The sequence below is a fragment of the Podarcis cretensis genome (assembly GCF_951804945.1).
Source record: "Podarcis cretensis genome assembly, chromosome: 2".
Lineage (NCBI taxonomy): Eukaryota > Metazoa > Chordata > Lepidosauria > Squamata > Lacertidae > Podarcis > Podarcis cretensis.
In genome coordinates, this window is record NC_137171.1 from 83,103,620 (window position 1) to 83,130,706 (window position 27,087).

The following is a 27,087-nucleotide window of genomic DNA, read 5'->3' on the forward strand; positions in this document are numbered from 1 at the left end:
TTAGAGCTTACTGTCAGTGGATTTGGGTGCCACTGTCTCATCTTCGCTTCCACCTGAAAATGAAAACAAAAGATTAGAGAATAACTTTACCTGCCCTAAAAATCAAAGACTTCAGGATAGGCCATAAGTATAAACCTTTCTAAATGATTTGAAAAGACTGGTTTCCCCACAACCTAGTTTTAGTCTAATTTAGTTCATGCTGCAGCCACAAAAATGCATTTTTCTTTTTAAACCAGCTTGAACAAGGGTTATGGCTTTGGGAGACCACCAGGCGCCATCGCTTCTCCAATCCCTTTCCCTTAATAGTAGGTTTCTTTGTAGGCATCTGTAGATTGCTCAGAGCACCTTCCAGGTGTTAGCCAAAACCACTATGCAGGTAGGGCATTAAGAAGAATGATTGTGGCCTGTGTTTCTCTTCCTTTTGCCTCTGTTTTGTCGCCTAAGGAGTGCTGTTACGAGGGCACAGTGAGAAGGCACTACTCATGCACTGAGTGTAATTTACAAGCCATAAGAAGGCTCATATACCTTTTAAGTGCTGCATAGAAAGTAGAATTTTATCAGGTGCAGCTTGATAGCTCAGAGTGCCTTCCATCAGCTTAGGCACTATCTAGATAGACAGTAATCTATCTTCTGGTAACCTAATGACTGGACTGGACTCTTGTGATGCACTGTACATGGGGCTGCCTTTGAAAATGATTTAGAGGCTTCAATTAATGCAGAATGCAGCTGCCTGATGGTCAACAGGTTAAAGTTAAGCAATCGTATAACACCAATTCTATTACAACTTTACTAGCCCAATTCAAAGTGCTGGTTTTGACCTTTAAAGCTGTTTATGGCTCAGGACCCCGGTACCTTCTGGAATGCCTCTTAGCTCTTCTTCTGAGGCCTGTCTCCAAGTTCCACCTCTGAGGCAATCTCGGAGGGTAGTGACTGTTATGTAGTGAAGTTTCACCCTGGGCCAGCAGGGGGATACTGTATATAGTTTTCACTCAGGTCTGTAGATAGTTTTCACTCAGGTCCACGTCAGTTATTTTAGGCGGGAACTCTGGGCTGTTGTTGCTACAATGTTGACAGCCGGCTGTCTATAAAAGCAGGCCCAGCTGAGCTGTTTGCAGTCATTTCTATTCCAGCTTACAAAATAAAGAACTACTTGGAGAAATCGCTGTGTCGTCTGCTATGTCAACCCACAACTTAACACTGGCGACGAGGATGGGATCGATGGACATCAGAGCACAGCCAGATGCGGCCAGCCTCTGAACTGAGCTGAATCACTGAGCTGAATCACAGAGCGAAATCACTGAGCGAAATCACTGGACAGAACCAATTCAGAGCTGACTGTTCTGGCTAGAGCACTGTGTTCCATCCATCGCCCTTCACACCGGCATCGGAATCATGGCTTCACTTGTGCCTCTACCACCGTTTGCGCCAGCCTCTGAATCATGGGATTCCTACCTCGCTCGGTTCGACTGCTACCTCCAAGCCAACGAGCTGACAGCAGTATCAAAGGATCGGAAGCGGGGCCTATTCCTCAGCCTCTGAGGGCCTGAGGTGTTTGAGACGGCCCGAGCATTGGTTGCGCCTGAAGCAGTCCAGGCAACACCATGGGACACGATCCAAGAGAAGCTCCGCAACCACTACGCACCAAAGCCGTCCAAGATTGCTGCCCGCCATGCGTTCTACCACCGGAACCAGGCAGAGGGGGAGTCAATCAACAACTACACCACCGCCCTGCGACAGGCTGCAATGCACTGCGAGTTCCGAGACTTAGACGATGCCCTGATGGATCGAATCGTCTGCGGGGTCCGGGACATCCATCTGCAATGGCGTCTCCTTGCCAAGCCAGACCTCACGCTACAGAAAGCCATTGAGGAGGCTGTGGCCTCAGAAGCTGCTGAACGCTCCGCCCAGGAGATCCGCAAGTCCAGCAGCCCGCGTCTTGCTAGGGAGCCAGTTCCGGTGCATCATGAAGAGGCCAGCAGTGATGAGGCATCCTCCAGTGAAGACGATGACATGCACCAGACAAAGCGGGAGCGCAGGAAGTTCCAACAGAAGTCCAAGGGCCAACCGGAATGTGCCGGCTGCGGAGGCAACCATTCCCGTGCCAAGTGTCGATTCAGAGACGCCATCTGTAGGAAGTGTTCCAGAAGGGGCCACATCGCTAAGGTCTGCCGATCGGCTCCGTCTGACACCCCCCCTTCATCGACTCGCAAGTCCAAGTCTTCACTCCAGTCTGCCAAGGAAAGTTGTTTCACTCTCACCAACTGCCGCTGCCCGTCTGGAACCACGATTGGCCAAACCGACTCGCCTACGCGACGCAAGCTGAACGTCACGGTGCTCATTGAAGGAGCTCCATGTGACATGGAAATCGACACCGGGTCTGCCCTGTCCATCGTGTCATGGAGCACCATCAAAAGACTGGTACCCAGAGTGTCCAAAAGGCAACTCGACTCTCACCGCGTACACCTGAGAGACTACCAGGGAAACGACATTCCCGTGGTAGGCGTTGGCCGGTTCCGGATCGCCTTCAAGGATTTTCCGGGCCTGCTCCGGTTGGTGGTGGTCGAAGGTCAGCGGCCAAGCCTCCTAGGGCTAGACTGGTTTGATGCCCTCGGCCTGGAAGTCACCGGCATCAACTGCATCTCTAACGCAGAGACTGAGGGTCTGGTCAAAGACTTTGCCGAGGTTTTTGATGGCACCTTGGGGCAATATACAGGTACGCCCATCTCCTTTAGCCTTGATCCACAAGTCGCCCCCATCAAGCTAAAGCCACGCTGGGTTCCCTTTGCTCTCAAGGCTAAGGTGGACGAACAACTGGACAAACTGATCACCCAAGGAGTTTTGGAGCCGGTTGACCATGCCAAGTGGGAAACCCCCATCGTCACGCCTGTCAAGCCAGATGGGTCGGTGAGAATCTGCGCTGACTACAAGTGCACGATCAACAAGGCACTTCAGCAGCACGCTTATCTGGTTCCTGTTGTCCAACACCTGCTGCATTCCCTGGGTGAGGGTAAGGTCTTCGCTAAGCTGGACCTTGCCCAAGCCTATCAACAACTGCCAGTCGATGATGCCACTGCTGAAGCCCAGACGATCGTCACCCACCGGGGGGCATTCCGTTGCCGCCGGTTGCAGTTTGGGGTGAGTGTGGCTCCTGGCATCTTCCAAAGCCTTATGGAGCGTCTCCTGCAAGGGTTTCCGGGCGTGGTACCATATTTTGATGACGTCTTGGTGTCTGCAGACTCACACCAGCAGCTGTTCGAGCGCCTCCGTGCCGTGCTGACCAGGTTCCAAGAGGCCGGGCTCAAGGTAAAGAGGGAGAAGTGCCAGATCGCCGTTCCACAGGTAGAGTTCCTGGGCTATCTGATCGATGCCTCCGGCCTTCACCCGACCACATCCAAGATCCACGCTATCCAGCAGGCCCCCACCCCAAAGAACAAGACGGAGTTGCAGGCGTTCCTGGGGCTGCTGAACTTTTATAACATGTTCCTGCCCCACAAAGCCACAGTGGCTGAGCCTCTTCACCGACTCCTTAGCACTAAGACGCCTTGGGCCTGGGGTCATCGGGAGACGGCGGCCTTCAAAGCGGTCAAGGCTCTCCTTTCATCAGACAGTGTGCTGGTACAGTACAGTGAATCCAGGCCGCTGGTCATTGCCTGCGACGCCTCACCTTTTGGCATCGGTGCTGTCCTTAGTCACCGTTTTCCAGACGGAAGAGAAGCACCGCTCACCTACTTTTCCAGGACGCTATCTCCGACGGAACGGAATTACAGCCAGCTCGACAAGGAGGCACTGGCACTTGTGGCTGGAGTGAAGAGGTTCCATGAATACCTCTATGGCAGGACTTTTGACCTCATCACTGACCACAAGCCACTCCTGGGCCTCCTCGCCGGTGATCGTCCAACTCCACCGGTCCTCTCGCCACGCATGCTGCGATGGACTGTTTTCCTGGCTGCCTACCACTACCGGCTCATCCATCGCCCGGGGAAATCGATGGGCCATGCCGACGCCCTCAGCCGTTGCCCTCTTCCAGCATTTGTGGAAGACCCGGCTCCAGCTTCATCGCTCCTTCTGATTGAGGATCTTCCGGCAGCGCCTGTATCGGCTGCCACTGTGGCCTCCGCGTCTGCCCAGGATCGCACCATCAGCCGGGTGCTCAACTGGGTGTGGAGGGGGTGGCCACAAGGGCCTTTTGCATCGGAGTTCCAGCCCTTCGCAACCAGACAACATGAACTCTCAGCTCATCGCGGCTGTCTGCTGTGGGGAGACCGCGTCGTGATTCCCCAGGGACTCCGTCAGCGCGTCCTGAAGGCTCTGCATGTTGGCCACCCGGGAATTGTCAAAATGAAGGCGTTGGCTCGGTGTTACGTCTGGTGGCCTAATATGGACGATGCCATCACTGCCTGGGTGTCCGCCTGTCAAGCGTGCCAAGAGTCGAGGCCTGCACCACCGGCAGCTAAGGGACACACCTGGGAGACGCGAAAGACACCCTGGTCGAGGGTGCACATCGATCTGGCTGGCCCCTTTCACGGCCGGACCTTTATGGTAGTGGTGGACGCCTATTCCAAATGGCTGGAGGTCGCCCTGATGCCCTCCACCACTACCGAAGCTGTCATCCGGGTGCTGCGAGGCCTGTTTGCAACGCATAGGTGTCCTGATGTCCTTGTCTCTGACAACGGACCGCAGTTCACGTCAGGCACGTTTGAGCGGTATCTTTTGGGACTGGGCATCCGCCATGCCCTAACGGCACCCTTTCATCCATCCAGCAACGGGCAAGCGGAAAGAATGGTGCGCTCGGCAAAAGAGGCACTGGCGCGCCTGGACCGGGGAGACTGGCATGAGCGGGTCGCCGAATACTTGTTCGTGCAACACATCACCCCTCATGCGGCCACAGGGAGGAGTCCTGCTGAACTGCTTATGGGCCGCCGCCTCAGGTCACCGCTCGACCGGCTACACCCGGACTTTGCCGTGGCTGAACCCCCAGCTGTGCCAACGCGCCACGGTCATTTGTCCCAGGAAACCAGGTCTTTGCCCGGAACTATGTGGGGGACATTCCTTGGGTGCCAGCCACAGTAGTGGGAGTCACTGGACCTCGCTCGTACCAGGTGGCACTCGAAGACGGACGCTTGTGGCGACGGCACATAGACCAGCTTAGGCGCAGGGTTGGGGACTTGGACACTACCGAGGTGCCTCCAACTGCGCTTGCGGCTCCAGAAGAGACACGTACAGATGGCGAGGCCCCACCTACACCTCCCTCGCAAACTGCCAGCGTGGAGCCGAACCAAGCTGCTTCAGAGGGTCTGCCAGACTTACCACAGACTCAGACCACTCCACTTGCGGAGGCTCCACCCACAGCAGCGGATCCAGGGGAGTTGGTTCCAACGCCGCCTAGGGTCGCACCACAGCCTCAGTAAGAACTGTGTGGCCCTCCGGACTTGGCTACCAGTCCCCGGCGGTCTGGCAGAGTTCCCAAGCGCCCAACTTATTTAAAGGACTATGTTGTTGGACATGTATCACTGTTGGTCTAAGTATGGGAAATGTAACCGATATGCTTTTGTGCCTAATTGAACCATTACGCGTAGTGCTGTATATAAGGAAACCATTTCGATTGTAACTAACGCCTTATCTCGGTGGGGAGGGGTGTTATGTAGTGAAGTTTCACCCTGGGCCAGCAGGGGGATACTGTATATAGTTTTCACTCAGGTCTGTAGATAGTTTTCACTCAGGTCCACGTCAGTTATTTTAGGCGGGAACTCTGGGCTGTTGTTGCTACAATGTTGACAGCCGGCTGCCTATAAAAGCAGGCCGGCTGAGCTGTTTGCAGTCAGTTCTATTCCAGCTTACAAAATAAAGAGCTACTTGGAGAAATTGCTGTGTCGTCTGCTATGTCAACCCACAACTTAACAGTGACAAGGGCCTTTTTAGTGGCGGCTCATGTTATGTGGAATGCTTTCCCCTGCAAGGTCTGCCTGGCCCATTCAGTGCCTTTGTTTTGGTGCCAGCTCCTCCCCACCCAGACTTTTGATAGACAAAGGCGATGTTGTTTTGTTATTAGTGTGCTGCTAAGCTCGCTATGGCTGTTGTAGGAGTTGTTTCACTTTGGTTTTTATGGCATAATGGGTGAGATTCACTTAATGTGTCCTGTCAGCACAAGCAATGGGGCTTTCCCCCCTCTCTTCCCCCTGCACCCTCCCCACACTCCCAAAATTGACTAGGGGTGTTAGAATAACCCCCACAGCAGTGCCGAGGGGAGGAGAAGAGAGGATCATTCCATCTGGCAGGCTTCAGAGCTTGCATTAATGATGTGTGTGTTGTAAGTCACTTGGAGACATTTGGGTAATAACCAACTAGCTGCTACTACTACAATTCCACCGCAATGGTGCAGCGATGCAGAAAGCCACACTAGAAAAAACTATTTCATTTCACATGGCTCTGGACTCTTTTAAGGACCCAGCCTTGGTTGCCATGAGTGTTGTCATTGAGGATTCCAGTCATGTCCAGAAGCTAGAACTCCCAGTTCCAGTCCGTGGGTTTCACCCTTTATAGTAAAAACATGCATTTGAGAGCTTGCCTGAATTGCATCAGAAAGCATACCATGTGGCATATCTCAGTAATTTTTTCCCAGGCATCATAACTGTTTGAAGTCAATCTACTGAATGGGAAACCCACTGCATATTTGTGAATAATGTGACCTGCTGTTCTACCGAGCAGAAAGGCAGCATAAATTCCTCTGATGAATTGCACATCAGAGATTACAGACAGAGCACTACTCCAGCCACGTCTTTCATCCTCATCTGACAGTGACAACCTAATCCTTTGCTTATGACCCAGTGTGGAACTGCCTGGGCGTTTATACAAATTCACCATTGCAGCTTTGTGTCGAGATTAGGCTCTGGGAATGGGGAAGCAGCCAATACTTTGTTAAATTATGCACACATGAAAACTTTGTGATAAGAGCGACTTGAGGAAATCCAAAAAGTTTTATCTGCAGTTTCTACAGACAGCACGTGGTCTGTGTGTGGTCTATTTATTGTACACAGAGAGCTTTGTCATAGTAGGATGGGGTAGCCCTGAAAGGACTTGAAAATGGTTCAGCTCGGATGCTAATGACCTGCCAGCCCAGTTCTAGAAATCCGATCCATTCTAGTCCATGGAGTGCTAACTGGGGTCAGCTGGAGCCAATGAAGGTTACCTGATCTCCAGAGGTATAATGTTTGAAGCTTGAATAGCAGTATGGGAAGATTTATTTTAGTGAAACATACGAGAGGTCGGAAGAGGTGAGATGTTTTTGTGATGATAATGCTTATTATCTGTTTCTAAATGTACCTTGAAGCTGGACTGGTTTCTTTGGCTCTCTCTGGGATGGTTTCTTCTTCATAGTGTGTTGCCAGCTGAATTGAAACTTGCTGTGAATGCGAGGAGTCAGTACATGAATGTGTTACCTCAATCAGTTCTTGGTGGATTAGGGAGGGGGGAGGCGTTCATGTGGGTCTTTGCATTAAATGCTGTATTGTTCCAAATAGGGAAGAAGCCATTAATTCTTTGGCTGTTGGGTATCTGGCTGGGGAAATACATGATCTGGCAAGATGTTTAGTAGCAAGGTGCCCCGTCTTCCTGCTGGTTTTTGTGTTGTTTTCGCCTGCAGTTAAAACTTGCACACATAGGTGCCGATTCAAATATTTGTGAGCTCTCTTTGAAAACCAAGAACTTGCTGAAAGTGGGTTCCTTGCTACAATTGCCAGAAATCCATCTAATGCACACTTAACTGCCACCTTAAAGCCTGGTTCTTTTTTATGCTGGCTCCGTGAGGTAGGTGAAGCTCTAGGGAAGGCTTTAATGTTTTCTAGCACGAAAGCTACTACAGTACATCTTCAGCATGCACGATGTGAGACTGTGTTTCAGCCCACCAGTGTCTGTCATGTTACATTTCCTCCCATGCTTTGAATGTCCTCTGGCAGCATGTCCATGCGTGGGGCAGTCTGCACAATTCCGTACTGTAGTCAGACCTCAACATGGCAGCCCTCCCCACACCAAGCCCTCTTTTTAAAAGAATCCCATGAGCGATTCAAGGCAAACAGCAATTGTGTCAACACTACAGAGTATCTCCTTTCAGGCTTCTCCTAAGCTAATTTTACACATACAATCCCTATATAATATTGTGCAACATGTAGGATTTGGGTTGTTTCAGTTCTTGAAATGGATAAACGAGAATTGCATTTTATTCCCCTCGAGACCCGATATATTTATAACTTTCTGAAATAGCACCGTACATAAAAATGTAGCTGCTATTTTCTGTGAAAGAATTTTCCTCCTTTTTCCTTTTTATTGGCCTCTTCTCTCCCACACACAAAGCCACAGATGCTCCGCTGCAGTGATGTCAGCCTCCCTACATGGTCCAGCTGCTTGGAGGTTTCTGTAGAAAGTTCAAACCCTTTGTGTGAGAGAGATACTGTAAAATGCACATTGTGTTTATCATCACAAAGCTCTCATACTACAGATAGGAGTAAGTGTAACTTTAATGGCGGTTCCGTAGGTTAGAAGAATACCAAGCAGCATTTCATCTTTCTGTTGACGATACTTTAATTGCAGACTTCCCAGTTGTTTCATTCCCAGAATTGGTTCAAAGACGCCGTCCTCCCTTTCACGTCTGCCCCCTCCCCCCCATCATCTGTGATTTTTGGAAAAAGCAGATCATTTTCTTAGTAAGACAATATGTATTTTAAGTAGAGACGTCTGAGTGGAAATATGCTTTTGTCCACATCTACACATGGTCAAGTCCTCACTTAACTTCAGACATTCCCTGCCAGACCACCAAACTGAAAACATCTATTCTGGATTTGGTGGCAATACATGTCACAGCATGTTATACTGAACTGATGTAAAGATTAGCATAGAGGTTGACCACAGTTACCACTGCGGGGAGATAGGAGAACACTGGGATGCGCCTCTCTTGACAGGGCAAGGATAGACTTTTATAGGAGCCTTTTGAAATCAGATGTAATTTCTAAGCTCCTGGTATTTCTACATCATGCATGAGCAGTTCTTTCAATGCTTAATTTCTCTCCCCCCCCTACATACTGTTATCTATGGATTAATTTAAAATACTTTGTTGACTTACATTTTTAAAATGTAAGTGCATTAGATTCAATCTCTCGAGTAAGACTGTGCGATAAATTCAACTCTTCAAGTATAGATAAAAGATTATTGTTCTTGATTAAATGTCTATATAAAAACACTGTGCTGAAAGTGCATTGCTCTACAAATGGGCAACTCACAGGATCCGTACCAGCCACAAAGGGAGTTAAACAAGGTTGTATCCTAGCTCCCGCACTGTTTAATTTATATATAAATGATACCATCCAGAGTTTAACATCTCCGAAGTATTACACCCCTAAATTGGCCACAAAAGCCATCTCTACATTATTATACACAGGTGATGCAGTACTTCTATCTCAAACAAACGTGGGCCTAAAAAGATTGATGAAGGCATTCTCAGGATACTCCCAAAGAGAACAGCTGGCTGTGAAATACAAGAAAACTAAAGTCATGGTATTTTCAAGAAACTATAGGGCCCATAGATGGTATATGGATAATCAGTTGATAAAACAAGTCTTTAAATACCTCAGCCTTATTTTTCAGTCATTAGGGTCATGGGGAGCACATCAGAAATATGCAAAGGAAAAAGCATCTCAAATAGCCAAAATTTTGACAGCTTTTTTCGTACAAAAGGTGGCAAGCACATACCCTCAGCACTTGAAGTGTTTAAAGCTAAACCCCTAGCAGTGTTAGTATATGGGGCTCAGATTTGGACAGGCGCTCACCTTGGGTCTGGTTTATCACAACAGTTATTAACACTTTGCTTCAGTAAAACAAATAATTTAATTTGACCGTGCCTATATGATATTGAGTGACAGAATAATTTGGCCACGATTAGGAAATTTTGTCCATGATATGATTATTTTCCATTTTGACACATTGGCGCCCTATTTGCAATATTTGCAAAATTTAACAATTCCAGAATACAGATGTGCTTTCACATATGCAGGATTGAATATTACACACACACACACACACACACCCTGCCCATCTGGCTGTGTTTCCCCAGCCACTCTGGGTGGCTCCCCACAGAATTAAAAGCACAATAGAACATCAAACATTAAAAACTTCCCTAAACAGGGCTGCCTTCAGATGTCTTCTTAAAGTCAGATAGTTGTTTATTTCCTTGACTTCTGATGGGAGGGCGTTCCACAGGGCAGGCGCCATTACCATCGGCTGTACTCTTTATACTGCCCATGTCGGGTCACTCAACCATTGCCACTGTGTCCTTTCTTCTAGCAGATCAAGATAATCAGGTGACAGCAAAAACTGCAACAATTTTAGCAGAGGCAATTAGAATAAGATCTGTTATTTGATTATTCATGTAAACCTCCAAAATGTATTTTGTATAGTTAAGTTTTTACCTCTATCTTCAGTACATTTTATTTTATTTTATTGCCATGGCTAGTGGCTGCTGCAAATAAAGATTCCTCTGATCTGACTTTTTAAAAAAATATACTTTCTGCTATCTTCTGTTAATAATGGTCATAAGTGACACATTCCATGTACCTCAGTATTATTTACACTGACTGGCAATGGCTGTCCAGAGTTGCAGACAGGGGGCAATTTACCTGGAGATGCCAGGGATTGAACCTGTGACCTTTTGCAGGCAAAGCAGATGCTCTGCCACTGAGCTTCCAGTAGTGAAGAAAGCCTTAATCTTTATTGGAACCTTAGAAATCAAGGCTGGAATTCTGTGTACAGTGGCACCTCAGGTTACATACGCTTCAGGTTACAGACTCCGCTAACCCAGAAATAGTACCTCAGGTTAAGAACTTTACCTCAGGATGAGAACAGAAATCGCGCAGCAGCAGTGGGAGGCCCCATTAGCTAAAGTGGTGCTTCAGGTTAAGAACAGTTTCAGGTTAAGAATGGACCTCTGGAACGAATTAAGTACTTAACCCGAGGTACCACTGTACACACAATGGGTAGTAAGCGTTTTTTAACACAGTAGGGCTTACTTCTGAGTAAACATACATATGCAGGATTGTTTCCTCTGTGATTCTTTGGCTGATATTTGAATTGACTCTATTTTCACAGGTCCTTCGTTATCCAGCAAATTCAAAACAGCAATCTCTTCATGGTAGTAGTAAGTAATGAATGTGACTGCGAGTCTGTTTTGCCAATTACCATGGAACCAATAGAAATAAGGTATATCCTTTTACTTGACGCAGGCACGACCTCAGACAAGCAATGCAAATATGAACTTTTTAGTAAAGTGTTCAAAGTAAATTGGTTTGCTAACTGATTGCATATAACCTCCCTGCCCCCACGCAAATGCAATTCCATCACCAAGAAAGCCAAATCTTGAGCACTTGTGAATTCAACAATAGCAGGTTTGCCACAGCCATAGTCTCTCTGCAGCAGTGGCAAGCTTGGGGCTGTGGCCAGTGCTCTTGGTCAGCACTTGCCTCAGTGATGCTCTTGGTAAGACAAGCAAGTCCAGAATGCAAAAAAAAAGTAAATGAGAGAGATTATAAAACTATACAGTACCTTTATTTGATGAATTTATTTTATATTTTCTATGTAGCAGAAGTGATGAGGTTTCATTTGATAGATAATCTATTTTAATGGTAGGGTACTGGGAAGGGTGGCAAATCTAATATTCCAATTGGTTTAACTTTATCTGGTTTTTGTTTTGTGGATTTCAGGACACACCTCTGCACCAAATAGGAGTGCCAGCTTGGCCCCAAGACTGTGGGTACCCGGGGCCGTGGGTGCCATGCAACATGCATGGCCCTGGGACTGAAATATGTGGGTGCCAGGGCCCCAGGGAGTTGGCACCTGTGGGGAGGTGGTACTGCAGGTAGATGCTCCTGTTTTTGTGACAGGCATTGGACTAGAGGGGTTTGGGAGTTTCTTTGAGCTTGATAAATCCTGATTTTTAAGGCATATCCTTAACTTCTGAGAACATAATGAATCCCTAAAATGTGAACGCTTAAAATCCCACAAGATTAGAAGACGTCCAGAGTCTTGCCATGGATTTCATCCTGAGGTATGTGTTTTAGTTTACACTGAAAAGGTGTGTTAAGAATGAATGAGCGTGTATTTGTTCCTTTTCTGCATCTTCCACTGCCTTTGTTTTCTACTAGGGTGCTTCATCATTATCGCAGACTCGGTATACACAAGAAGGACTTTCCCACATTTCTTTCTTAAACAGGGGTGGCTAAGCCCCCATTTAGGGGCCTGATCTGGCTCCCCAAGCAAATTTTTCTCACCCCATCCAATGATTTTGGTGGCAGGGGTCCAAAAAGAAAAGAGTGTGTGTGCTGGGGTGTGCAGAGCCTAATGCCTTGGTGGTTATTCACATTGCTTCCTCCCTGTTACCAAATCAGTCATTTGGTGAGCAAAGAGGGGACCGTGTGCTTCCTGTCTTTGCCTGTGGACAGATCTACACTCATGGTTTCCAGCATTAAGAAAGGGTTAAGGAAAGCTGTAAGGGTCACATTCCACTTAGCTTAGAACGTTAATAATGTGTTATTAAAATGTGTGTGTTGGTAAATATTGGCTTGAACGATTGTAACACTCTGCTTTTCTCCCGCTTCACTTATTGTGGGTTTGTTTTTCAGGAGAATGCCAGAGAATGTGGTGGTGTTTTAGGCCTGAGTGCTAGGCCTGCTCTTCTTGTGCTTCCTCTGCTTCTGGCCATTTTCTCAAGGTGACACTGACTGAGAAGCAATCACTTGGCATGCTAAACAATACATGGATAAACTGTGAACTGAGAAAAGGTGCAACTTAGAAGACATGAAACTATAGTCAAAACATCAGCATTTCATGATTTTAAATGGTGGGATGATATAAACTCTCCAAATTATGTAAAAAAAAAAAGAGAGAGAGAGAGATTTATCTTTTTTTGGTGCATCATGCAAAGATGGATTTGCCATACAATAGTCACAATTCATCAAGAACAGGACTTCAGTAGATAGAAACAGATGGTCATTATTTTCTGCTTTGTTCCATGGAAAACGGTTTAAAACTGTGTACTTTTTAAATAAAGTATATTAAAATCACAATTTCCTAGCAGGTGTTTGATTTAACCTAGCCATGAAGCAAGCCCCTGTGCAAAAGAATGCATTTTACGCCTCCAAAACATTTTACACGGGTGAAAACAGGGAGACACAGTGAACCTATAAGCTTACTGGTAACCCTGAATGTGTGAAGACTCCTTTCAGCCTGATTCAGAACTAATTGGGGGAAACAGACTAACCTTTATACACACACACACACACACACACACACAGAGAGAGAGAGAGAGAGAGAGAGTTAATGCTGATTTCTTTTTTTCTTAATTCTAAATCAGACTAGTGAATGTTTGCCCATTTTTAATTTGACAGTGTGTCTGATTTTGACACAGTACAGCAGCAAATGTAAAAATATTGAGCTTTAGAATACAGGTATTGGGGGAATGATCAGCCTTCCTGCCACTTTGATTAAATGTAATATGCCACACTGTCATTTTCTTGTCATTTTCATCAACACTGTGTCTTCGCTGATGTGTTGTAGATAAAACTGTTTGCAATTTATGATAAATGATGCAAACTCTCACGGGTAGAGCTATCTGATCAGAGTTCTTCATTTAAATTAAGCCCTGCTGGAAACCATATTATTTAGAAATGTCACAAGACTATCATTGCTTAAATCTATATGTGTGATTCAGTCATTTCTCTTGACATGTGCTTAACAAAACATGGTTAGGGAATCACATTCAACCGCAAGATTTTTGTATTTATTCACAGTTATTCCTCATATCTGAATAGCAAAAACTAGGGCTGTTACAATCCGGCACAAGTAAATGAGGCTTAAGGCCAGACCCAAAATCTAATAAAGTGTGCTAGATGCATCTGCTTGTGCTGCAAAGAAGTCTTTAGAGACTCCTGCCAGCCCTCGAGTTTACAGCTGTGCTGTCTTCTGTCTCTCTTTTCTTTTTCTCTTTTTTTTTGCATCTGTGTCACTTAGAACTCTCAATCCATGGCCTTCTTTCAGTTCTGCCAATGTGTCCTGAACAGGTGGCTGCCTGAGGCAGATTGATTCAAAGGAAGCAGTAACTGTTTCATTGTGTAAGCAACTATAAAGGACCATTTCCCCCTCAGAACTGAAATCCTGCAGGCCGTGGGCATTTTTACCCCCTTCTGGTTTGGAGATCAAGGTGGAAGACCGAGCATTTGTAGTTGTTTTGCTTATATCTCTCCTAAAGGAACTCTTTGTGCCTTTGCTCATGATTCTTTGTTATGCAGCTTGTTCCTGTGCATACTTACTCAGACGTAAGCCCCACTGACTTCAAATGAGATTTGCTTTCCCAAGCAAGTATACATAGGAGTATGGACGGCATTTATTAAGGCTTTAACATGCCACAAAACTTATCTTTGCTCAAGGGAGTAACACAACATGTCCCCCACCCCCATTCACCCTTGTTATATTTGGCTTTTTCTAGTTTCTAGCAGAAACATCTTTGGATTATCTTTGCCAACTGCAGAAATACAACATACGTATTTATTTATTTACTGCAAAAAAAGGTTCAGCATCAAGGATGGATTGGGAAATAGAACTATAACCACACACTGCATCTAAGTGAAACAAACGTATTTTATAGGTCTGCATACAGTATATTATAGGGTTTGACAGTGCTTTTTCTATTTAAAAAAATGTTTATGGGTACTCTCATTTTCCTTCTCACATTGAAATACTGGCCCTCAGTGAGTCCAAACTTAGATTCACAAAATGCTTAGGGGTATGTGTACCCCTGCGTCCCCCCAGAAAAAAGCACTGCGGTTTGATATGAACTTACTTTTAGGATAGCAACCATTTAACTTCTTCTGTCTCTTATTTTATTTGCTCACACAATTCACAAGTTGAACAAAAAGGGCCCTGAGCACATATGGCCTATATGAGGGATAGTCAACATGGTGCCCGTCAGACACTGCTGTACTGCAACTCCCATACTCTCTCGCTGTTGGCCAAAAAGGCAGATTACAAAGAATAAACACAGATGCAAATAGAAACAATGCAAATAAAAAAATTCAAAACATATCAAAAGTATTAAAAACACAATACACTTGTGTTCCAGCCAAAAAGGCAAAGAGCATTCCCCACAATAATGTGTGTGAGAGAGCAAGAGCAAATACTTAAGCAGCAGCTCCTCCTTTTCCCAAAGAGACTCACCTGGCACCTTCATTATATATATTTAGGTGCCAAGCAAAAACATTCTTCTCCGAGGCCTTTGGCTCATTAAACCACCTATGGCCTTTTGAACTGGGGAGGGGGTATTGTTTTTGTTTGTTAATATGTTATGTATTTTTGAGTTCTTATATTGTAAACCACCCCGTGATCCTTGCATGAAGGGTAGTACAGAAATTCAATTTCTAAAATAATTTTAGAAAATATCCCAGACAAACTGGATTTCAGGAGAAGTGCAATGCAACACAGACCAGAGCAAATATATGGAAGACTAAAGGAAGAGAATAGAGCCAGCTAGGCTTAGCTAAGCAAGGATGGAAAAGAGTATTTTGTGGGGCGAGAGTGTTGCTCCTCTATTATCCCTTCATTAAGCTGCCTTTTCTACTATTCTGTAATATTCTGTATTTAAGGAACAATCACTGCTGTTGTTCAGCGCCATTTGGTCCTGAAGCCCTGGCCTACCTGGCAGCAAATCAGAATGTCAAGTCCCCAGTCCAGGGTCAAACTACATATGTCCAAAAAGTCCCACAGAGACCCTGGAGCATCTAAGCTGCAGTTCATCAACATAGGCAGTTGAGCAGAAACAGCACCTCCCTTTTATAATTTGCCTGCTGATTGCAGCATCTGGGCTTCATGAGACATGTGACCCTCACCTGTCCCAAGCATACACCAGCTGAGGAATCACACACTTCCTCCAAGAGCTAGCGAGCCCCACCTGGCCAGCTAGGGAGCTGGGCTGTGGGCCTCTGCTTGCCTCAGCCTCCTAGAAGGTCCCTCCTGCTCCGTATGCCTCAGAGCCTGTCGTCTTTGTGAAGACGGTGGGGGCTTGTGGCTCTGGTGATGGATCCTGCTGCTCTGGTTCCTGTGCACTGACCCTCATCCTCTTGCCATCCTCTGTCACCCTGTGAGTACTTCTTTTCCCATCCCCTGCTTGCCTTGGTGTGTCCCAGTCCTGCCTACACCCCTTGCTGGAATCCTCTTCCACCTCCCAGTTGTCCTGCCAGTTCATGACACTTTTCAAGGCTTAAAACTAAAACATTTTAGGAACGCACAATAATTCCGTGTTTTGGAAGAATGGGTAACAGATTTGTGTTCCTCATAGATCTGAGAATGCTTTTCTACATATACTGCTTCCAACCCAAAGATCTTCAGCCTACATAATTTTGGTTCAGTCAAAGGGTTATGGAGATTGCATATATAAAAGCCAGCAGACAGCGCCCCCCCTTCACTCCTCTGTTAAAGCCTATTATAGCAGAATAGTCACAATATCTTATGAGAGTGTTGAATTTGTGGGAAATGAAAACAGCATTGCTCGTCTGGTTCCCCCCCCCCACCATTGAATCTTTTTTTAAAAAAAAAAATCTTAATTTAATTCTTTTTTTACATATGGCAGTTATTACATCTTTGTGTCTGTCTGTCTTTGAAAGGAAAGGCTTATGCTGAACATATTTAGCACTAATCACTTATGGTCTCCCTAACAGTAAACAATGATCTTAAATAGCCTTATGAAGGATGTAAATGATCTACAGTTCATGCACCTTACTTCCAGCTCAGCCTTTGAGGCCTTTAGGCAATTCTGTTTCATATTAGAACAAAGCATGAATTTCCAAGACTGCATTTCGCTGGAGAGGGGAAGGGCTGATAATTCTTAGCTGTGAAGTTAGAAATTTGTCCCATTCACTCTTTTCCGAATACAGCACCCCCTTTCTTCGTAAGGATCTGGCAGATTTAAGATTAGTATAGACAGGATACCCTGAGGAAACATTAATAGCCTCCAGAAGGAAAAAGATCAACACACACACAGAGAGAAACCACTACTACCCTCATGTCGCGTGCTTGATATGTTATATGGTGGCAGAAGACCTTGCAACCCAGTAGGGAGGCCAAGGAGCATGCGGACTTCTTAGAAATATTAGGTGGGTTCCTTTTTCTCCTTTGGTAACAGTTGCTCGTGGCAGGCATGCCAGATTTATGGAAATATCCTCCCACAAGCAATCTTTGATACTGTAGGCGTCTCCAGCAAAGCTCCTCCACAAATGCTGGCAAAAGTGTGTGGCCTTATCCACAAACATCCCCCCCCCCCATGCGAAGCTTTTATTTTGTAGTCATCATTTTAATTGTATTATCTATCAACATGATTTTGAAAATGGGGGGAAATAGCCTCGTGTATTTGTATAATAAAATAGCATGCTACTTGCTTGCAGGTTTCCCATGGGAATCTGGTTGGCCGCCGTGAAAAGAGGATCCTAGGTTACTGGCCTGATGTAGCAGGCTCTCCTTACAAGGTTCCATATTCTTATGTTCTTGTCTGTAAAGAAGCCTGGGTACAACAGCTGTAACTAAAAGAAGGAAGGCAGCTGAGTTTACTAATAATATATGGAACTTTGTCCCCCTCTACTATGCTCCTGCCAACCTCGCAGTTCGAAAGCACGTCAAAGTGCAAGTAGATAAATAGGTACCGCTCCGGCGGGAAGGTAAACGTGCACTGCTCTCGTTCGCCAGAAGCGGCTTAGTCACGCTGGCCACATGACCCAGAAGCTGTACACCGGCTCCCTCGGCCAGTAAAGCGAGATGAGCACCGCAACGCCAGAATCGTCTGTGACTGGACCTAACGGTCAGAGGTCCCTTTACCTTTACTATGCTCACAACTGGGGTATATCATAGGATGGCTCCTTTCCTGCAGTGCTGTTATATTCCTCTCACTCCCTGGTCCTACCTTGATGAATCAGAGCAAGCAGGAGACACTCCAGCCCCATGGTATCTGCATGATTCTCATAATCGGAGGACACTGGTGCTGCTTTTGTTTAAACGGCCACTGCGTTGACTACTGGAGGTCCAGCAAGCACTTTTCTTCAACAATGTAGGAAAATTGACAACAGGATTGCAAACCCATGCTGAGTTCAGTAGTAGGAATTGGAAGCTGCAAGACAGAGACTCTGGCTGAGCTTTGGAAGGACCTAGTCTATGATGCTAGTGTGGAAGTATTTATACAAGGATGTAAATAGTAGCAGTACTGCGATTAGATGAGATCATTTGTGTTCCTGCAGTGCTGTCACATTTCCATGTTCTGCATTCTAAAGTAAACTGTACAGAAACCTTGATCTGGTAAATTATTCCAAGGATTAAAAATTCTCTAGGAGGGCAGGGTTTGTTTGTTTTTTGTTGGAGTTAGCAAGTGATGTGATACAGTTCTCACTGGGATCCTCATAAGAACATGAGGATTACCTTACTAAGGTTGCTTCCAGATGACCTGATTTTTGAGCATTTATCCCAGTTTGTTGGCACAAAGTTTGTGTGGAAGTTATACATCACTAGCTGCTTGTTCTGATTTGTTGGGGGGGGGGAGTTATACAAGACTGTATCAAATAGTTATCCCAGTGCATTTTCTCATAACGTTTGTTACAGCAAAAAGGCCATAGGTTTCTGTTGAAGCAAGTTTGCTGCGCAAGAGAACCAAGCCACTATAATTATGTGATGTGCATATTTTTTGGTTAGCAATTGAAACCCACCCAATAGCAACAGTCTGGAAATGTAAATGAAGTCCACCAATCTGCAGGATTCCTGAACTTAGCACAAGTTGCACTAGATTACCTCTTGGGTCTTCCAAATCTTTGATTTTGCAAGCCAGTTGTCTCAGTGAGAATTCCCCATCAGGACCAAATCATCCACTCACTTGTGAATAGTTTTACATCCTGGATGTAAAATTCCTGAAAAGTTGTGGCATTGTGTAGGACTGAAGGAGACATTCTCAAAATGTTTCATCCCAGCTTTGGTCGTATATATAGCAAGAGGATCTACTGTTCAAAGTAGGAGCCCATTGGGCATTCCTAAATTGGATTCTAGTAGATGCTAGACTGTACATAGGTATATTCAGCCAGAATTGCACAATTATCTCCCTTTTTTGTTTTGTTTTCTCTCTCTTTGGTTACAGTGAATAACTTTTCTTATAGATAACTGACACCAGAACTCAGAAATAGTGACCTGAATATTTTTCCTTTTGTCCAGCATTTTTTCTGCAAGGTTTACTGCCCTTAGAAATGAAGAGATCAGTTTTGTTATTCTAGGGGGAATATATTTAGTCCTGGAAATGGATGGTGGAGAGTAGGATTCCACACTTAGTCATTTTTTGTTAATGGTAAGCAGAAAATCATCTTACTTTCTGGTTCTAATTACACCTCTCAACCCCAGTCACTGCAGATGCACTTGGGTGCAATAACTTAAAGCATACCACGGGCAACATTTTTCACACAAGCCTCTTAGATGTCACTATAAATCACTTTCAATCTTCTGGATCAGTTTTCATCTTAAAGCTTATAGGCTCCTCCTCTTGCTTTTTTTTTTTAAAAAAAAATCTTTTAATGTAGAGCATCTTCCTATAGACATCAGCAAAGGTTTTCTCTGCTTACAAAATGTGGGCTGGATAGTCAGAAGAACATTCTTTCTATAATGGAAAGAGAGTCAAAAGAGTTCCTAATATCCTGGGAGAGTCTGTTGCTCTTATCATTCCTCTAGAGTCTAGGTTTAATGAAACTCCAAGGACATGCTTGATAACAGCTTCAAATAATAATTTTCTCTACAGTTTTCAAGAAGGCGCTCTGATTATTAAGGTAGATTAAACTCCGAAATAAACAACATGGTCCCCTCCAGATGTTGCTGGACTACAGCTCTAGTCCCAGCCAGCATGGCTAATGGTCAATGATGATGAGCTACTGTTGGTTTAACATCATCAGTAATGAAACCATACTAAGGCGTTTTAGGCCCCTTTAGAGGAGCTGTATACACATACACACACACGTTAGAAAATACAGATAAAAACAAACTTGAAAAACAAGTTGACATTAAATTTAATCAAGATATAATGAAAGTTTCACAAGCTTAGTTTATTTTTCATAATCCAGTTCACACAATCTTGGTCTGATTTTTACCTTCTGTGAGAACTTCATTCTGTATTTTTAGGACAATGGGTTGTATCCCACTAAGTTATCGTCAGAGTAGACCCATTAAAAAATAGTATGTCCAAATTAGTCCTCTCCATTATTTTCAATGGGTCTACTCTACATAATACTAACATGGATACAACTCAGAATTCTTTATCATGTTAATTTTGTCATGTAAATATCACAGCATTCTTGGTCAATTGATGCTAAAAAAGCTTTTGACTTGGCAGCTTTCTGACCAATGAGTGTTGACACAGCCAAAGAATAATGCTGTTCCCTTTTGCTCGGAGGACAGGACTAGAACCAGTGGTTGGAATAAATAAATGAATACCCAGTGTACTGAGAGAGAGTAAGAGCCACTGAGGGGTTAATGCATCTGGGAGCAACCAGAGGAGTGGAAGGGGCTGGGTGGCCTTCTCAAGTTCTCTCTTTCAGTTTCTCTTTCACATGTGCTGTTTTTTATAATAAGAAATTTATGATAATATTAAGCAAAAGATCCATGTTAAGCCTGCAGCCATTTCTGTCTTACTTGCAGTGAGACAGAAACCTGCTCTGAAACATCAATGGGTGGAAACGGCCAGGAAACAAACATTAGGAGGCAGTCTTGGCAGTGAAGCTGACTGCCTTAGGAGATGGTGGCCTCTCCTTCAAGGAAGGTGCTCAAGACTGCCAGGTTGCTTCCTGTTGTTCATTTGCTGCAACTGAACAACAATTGAATGACAGGAATCATCCAGGGATGATGTACAAAAAAGAGAAATGAATCTCGCAAATGCCAATGCAAATAATAATAAAAACTAACTGACAGACAAATAGACAGACAAGTTCTTTTTTTATTCAATGTGCCCAACGTGTTTCAACCAAAAATGCCAACAGGAGCATCAGATGTACTAACTGGAAAATCCCACAGAACATTCAGAAATCCTTTAGATTCTGTTAAGTCTCCAGCGGCAGATCATCTATCCCCCACCTTATAGGCAGAACTTGATACCATCAATCCAAACCTTACTATGAAATGGTCTGACGTTCTACTCTCCCATCTCACAATATCATATCATTGATGACATGGCCTCAGGGCAGGGTGACATGCTGCTTTCTCATATAGAGGAATTTTAAAAAAATTATTTTCGATATGTAGAAATTTATTTCATTTTTATATGGAGAAGTGAACCATCATGAACCATCATGTGATTTGAGGAGAGTTGGGCCCATTTCAGGATAATTGGGTTAGGACCGAAAAGAAAATAATAAAAAGAAAACAAAATAAATCAGATTTATTAGCCTCGTTGCTAAGTCACTCAAATGATCTATGAGAGTAAATGGAGGAACAAAACCATGAAAGCCAGAAAATAGATTTCAAATTAAGCCCAAGGGAGATAATGATCAAGATATACAAAGAAAGACTGATTAGCATAGATGGGAACATCAGTGGACAAGCAGAAGAATAAATCTCACTTGGACAGCTGCTCAGATCAGACTGAAGCACATTTAAAAGGATGAAAACAACATACATAGCCATTCCTCATCTAGAGTTTGGAAGATGGCATCCAAGGAGGGATTTCTCCTCTCAGTGTGTCCCACCAGCAAGATGCAAATAAATGTGGTAGTTGGTTTCCTGAGATTCCTGAGAATCCTTAGAAAGATCATGACAGGGTTGGGACGGGGGGGGGGGGGAGGAGAGAAAGAAACCAACCAAAGCTCATGTACAAATGAAACAAGCACAAAGCTGTAGCTCCTGCCCTGCTCTTCTCAGGGCAGTTCACAACATAAAAATACTATATACTGTATATAAAAACTCAAAATTCATAAAACCAGTCCTTTTTTTTCTTTAAAAAAATGTTTAGGGGTACTCTCATTTTCCTACTCATATTGAAATACTGCCCCTCAATGAGGCCAAACTTAGATTCTCAATGGTTAAAGGTATGCTTCCCCCTGCGTCCCCCCCCCCCAGAAAAAAGCACTGCAAAAAACAAACCAATAATCTAGTGTTTTAACTAGCTAATAAAATCATTGCTGATGTGGAAAGAACTTGTTTCTATGTTTAGAGCCACATTTTCAAATCCAGTAGGGCTTTGTAGAAATTAGCTGTGCAAATGTACCGCATATAGAAAAATGCGAGCCCCAAGATGCCTTCAACAAATTAATATGAAGAGCATATAATAGTAATTTTAGTCCGCTTCCCTACTTGAGCTTGCCAAAGGTAGGCTATTTTGTGTCAGAAGCAGAAAGTCACACACTGTTACTATACTTGTGCTGACTCCTCTCTAATCTCTCAACACATTTTAAAGCATATACTAATAACAACTTACTTTGCCAGAAGAGACAAACTAAACAAGCACAACATCTATGGAAAATTTAATTGCCAAAAACTGTATTTTTTTATTTATTTTTTTAAAAAAGCTTGAAACCGTTGCTCGAACTGCATTGGACAATTGTCTGACCAGTTCTATTTCAATCACGGTTTAGGACTAGAAAATTATATGGTGCGGGTTTATCGTGCTTCAGTTTCCAGGCTCAGTGAATTCTATGCATTACTGGGCTTAGATGGTCTCATTACGTTAGGGCAGAGTTTATCAGCAGCTGAGGCATTAACCAATAACCGTTTTTTCTGGAAAGCAGGGGAAATGATGAGTTGGTGATTTTTTTTTTTTAGTAATGGGTGGGTGGAGTAATACTGTGAAAAACATGTAAGAAGCCATCAATATTTTTAGATCTGAAGTGTGTATACACACACACACACACACACACACACAGAGAGAGAGAGAGAGAGAGAGAGAACCCAACCATTTTAAAGGAGACCTACACTATTAGCAAGCCACCAAACTGCCTGCCTACCAGTTACATATAAGGGCAAATCAAGTGCTTGATAAACCTGATCTTGCTGGTTCCTGGGAATGCAGAACACAACAACAGGAAAAAAAGGGGGGGGTTGTCTAACATGGTGTCTGCTAGATGATGCTGGACTTCAACTCCCATCAGCCCCAGCCAGCATGGCCAATGGTTAGAACTCGTGGGAGTTGTAGTCCAAAGGTTTCTAGAGGGCACCAGGTTGGAGAAGACTGTCCTATTGGGATGGGAACTATGTCTGCATAAGAAAGTTAGATTAAAAAGGAAGCCCCCCAATGCAAAAGTCTAAAGTGGTACCACTTACGCACATGTGATTTCAACAGGCACGAGGGTGATGAAATCACAGCCCTGAAGGCATTCCTTTTTTAGCTCCTGTAATACTTTTGCAGCTACCCAAACGGATAACTGTACTTTTAACAGGCACTCCCTACTTCATTGTTTCCCATCCCTACATATGGAGGCTTTTTAACGGCTTTTTGGATTATTACTATTATTAGTATTACATTATCTATCTTCTTTGTGGGTAGGTAGGATAGACTTTAAATGAGTTTTTAAAAGCTTCCCCTCCCCCTTCCACAAACTGTGTAGGAGGTCCAGATTAAATCATCATGAAAGGTTTGCAAAACGTTTATACATGTTCACTTTTGTAAGCAAACGGAAGCCATTAAGCTTCCAGTTTCTAAGGATGCTCCCATCAAAAGATGGGTGGAGTTGGACTGTCATTAGAGATTTATACTAACAGGCAATCACAGCTGAGTAGTGAGAGCTGATTTCCCACAGGGCAAACTGATGGCTGCTTTTCACATATTCCTTCCTAGAGCATGAAGAAGTTTAATGAATCAAAGAACAGGGCATGAGGGGCTAAAGTGTGGAGAGTGAGTGTGGTGTACTGGTTAGAGTGCTGGTCTAGAACTTGGGAGACCAGAGTTCAAATCCTCACTCAGTCATGAAGCTCACTGGGTGGCCTTGTCTCTCTGCCTACCTCACAGGGTTGTTGTGAGTTTAAAAACAGGGAGGAGGAGAATCATGTGTGCCAACTTGAACTCCTTGGATGAACATAAGAAGAGCCTGCTGAAACAGGACAGTGGCCCATCCAGCCCAGCATCCTGCTCTCACAGTAGCCAACCAGATTATTGTTGTTGTTGTTGTTGTTGTTATTGTTTTTAATTACTTAAATAAATAATAATAATACTTCAATGACAAACCTAGACAGCATCTTAAAAAGTAGAGACATCACCTTGCCAACAAGGTCCGTATAGTTAAAGCTATGGTTTTCCCAGTAGTGATGTATGGAAGTGAGAGCTGGACCATAGAGAAGGCTGATCACCGAAGAATTGATGCTTTTGAATTATGGTGCTGGAGGAGACTCTTGAGAGTCCCATGGTTGCAAGAAGATCAAACCTATCCATTCTTAAGGAAATCAGCCCTGAGTGCTCACTGGAAGGACAGATCGTGAATCTGAGGCTCCAATACTTTGGCCACCTCATGAGAAGAGAAGACTCCCTGGAAGACCCTGATGTTGGGAAAGATTGAGGGCACAAGAAGAAGGGGACGACAGAGGATGAGATGGTTGGACAGTGTTCTTGAAGCTACCAGCATGAGTTTGACCAAACTGTGGGAAGCAGTGGAAGACAGAAGTGCCTGGCGTGCTCTGGTCCATGGGGTCACGAAGAGTCAGACATGACTAAACGACTAAACAACAACAACATTTATTACTTATACCCTGCCCATCTGGCTGGGCCTCCCCAGCCACTCTGGGCAGCTCCCAACACAATATTAAAAACACAATAAAGCATCCAACATTAAAAGCTTCCCTAAACAGGGCTGCCTTCAGATGTCTTCTAAAAGTCAGATAGTTGTTTAGCTCCTTGACATCTGATGGGAGGGCGTTCCACAGGCTGGGCGCCACTACCGAGAAGGCCCTTTGCCTGGTTCCCTGTAACTCACTTCTTGCAGTGAGGGAACCAACAGAAGGCCCTCGGAGCTGGACCTCAGTGTCCGGGATGAGCGATGCTTATGGGAAGCATAAGGAGGACCTGACTGCAAAAGCACCCTCTCCTCCTGCAGTCCCCAGCTTGCATTCTCCTACCCCTAGAAACTAGTTGAAACTAGTTACCTGGTGCATCTTAAATCCTGAGGGTGGGACTCCCACCAGTAGCAAGGGCCCAAGGGTAAAGAGGAGAGGTGTGCAAGCCCATGCATCTTTACTCACTTGTAAGTTTCACTGCGTTTCATGGGACTTGCATCCAGGAAAGCGTGCACAGGATTGAGGCCTAAGAGCTTTGCTGGATGGCAGCCTAATTGATGATATGAAGAGATAAGTTCCTGGCTTTGTAAATGTTTGTTTCCTTGTGTTTTCCTTCAGGGTCAAGTTGCTGGGGTTTTGTTTGTTGTTTGTTTTGATTTGGTATAAAGAATCTTATGAATGAAGAGCTGTGCTTTTAATGTAATTCTGTTATCTGGGAAGCTTGCTTGTGTGTGTGTGTGTGTTTGTGTGTGTGTGTATCCTGACAGCTATGCTGGAACAATTATGCTGATACAATCTTATCATGCGGCACATAAGGGTGATTGAAATGTTATGTGTACCTTGTCAGTGGGAAAATAAATGGGACTGTTATAATTTAAAATTCACCATCTTTCTAAAACAAAATAATAGTATAAAAAGACAAAGTAAAGTAAAAATAGGCATTGTATGGGATATCAATTATGAAAGGACAAAAAATAATACTTTTTTGGCATATGGTACTCAGTTTATATGTGGGACATTATGTTATGTCCCTGCTCCATTCTTCATTGTTCTCTGTACTCACTTTGAATTCCAATTTTAATTATGAACATTTTGAGACTGGGCAGTGTGATCCAAGCTACCTTTATGCCAGATTGTGGCTGGGCTGGATTCAATGGAGGCATCCCTCCACTTGACTCTGCCAGGTGAGCTGCCTCCAACCAGCTGCCACCAGCGGAGGCATGCATGTTTCACTCTGGCGGGTACCAGTTGCCATATGCAGGTAGCCCACTGGTAGGACCCCACTCAGCAGAAAGTCCCGAAACAGAGTAATCCTAGTACTCGCATCAGATCCACAAAAAAGTATCTTGACCCAACTATGCACGAGTCACATCAGGACCTTCCTTCCTTCCTTCCTTCCTTCCTTCCTTCCTTCCTTCCACAGCATTTTTTCAATACGTCAATAACGTGCTGTGCACAAGTGACCTGCACATGCTGTGGTAAATTGCAGAGGCATAGCATTCTGTACAAAGTTTGGCAATAATAACATACCCTTCAACATTTCTCTAGAAAAAGAGGTACTGGAACTCACCATGAACAGATCCTTCTTTCTCTTAAAATGGCAATGGTGCCTACCTGAGAGGTGTTGGAACTAAGTACTGGTGAGTTCCTGCTGATTAAAAGCCCTGGCGATGTCCTATTCCATACCCTCCAAAATTAATCCAATGAAAATAGGGACATCCTACCATACCCTCCATCATTTCATTAATAAATCAAATCAGGAACACATATAGCAGATCCAAAGCAGATCAAGTTGCTTCTCAGTACTGCTGACACTGATGTCAGGCAAATACTTTGCCAGTGCACACCTCTAACATATCCAAACACAGCACAAATAGCACAATAGGGGCTGTAGCCACAGATCCTAAGAAAAAGCCTCTCCCCCCCGCTTTGAGATTCATCTTCAGCCAGCTCACATGTATTTATATTTGTTCTACCAATCCATAGCTGTCAACTTTCAGATTTGAAAATAAGGGATCAGCAGCCTCGAAAATAAGGCATCAGCGCCTCACCTGTCCCTGGGACAGCCTATGGGATATCTAACAATCCAGGATAGCAGTGCGAAGCAGCGGGAAACGGCGCTGGAATAAGGGAATTTCCTGTAAAAAAAAGGGAAGGTTGACAGCTATGTACCAATCTCTTTTTTGTTGTTGCTATCTGCCCCCTCCTTTCACCTGGATTGTTGCCAACGTTTTCTAAACATTCGCAGATCCTTCATTCGAAACGGATATCTCCTAAGCATCCATAGACTATGCC

At 44.4% G+C, this 27,087-nt stretch overlaps 1 protein-coding gene across 2 annotated transcripts in view; it reads left to right on the forward strand.

Moving 5' to 3' along the window:
• Positions 1-13,103, forward strand: part of CACNA2D3 (calcium voltage-gated channel auxiliary subunit alpha2delta 3) — a 494,630-nt gene extending 481,527 nt beyond the window's left edge. For both annotated transcript variants that reach the window (XM_079964982.1, XM_079964983.1), the window contains 3 exons: positions 11,131-11,243; positions 12,003-12,085; positions 12,660-13,103. In XM_079964982.1, coding sequence (XP_079821108.1) covers positions 11,131-11,243; positions 12,003-12,085; positions 12,660-12,752 — 289 coding nt within the window. In that variant the 3' untranslated portion in view covers positions 12,753-13,103. The remainder of the gene's footprint in view (positions 1-11,130; positions 11,244-12,002; positions 12,086-12,659) is intronic.
• The last annotated feature ends 13,984 nt before the right edge of the window (positions 13,104-27,087 follow it).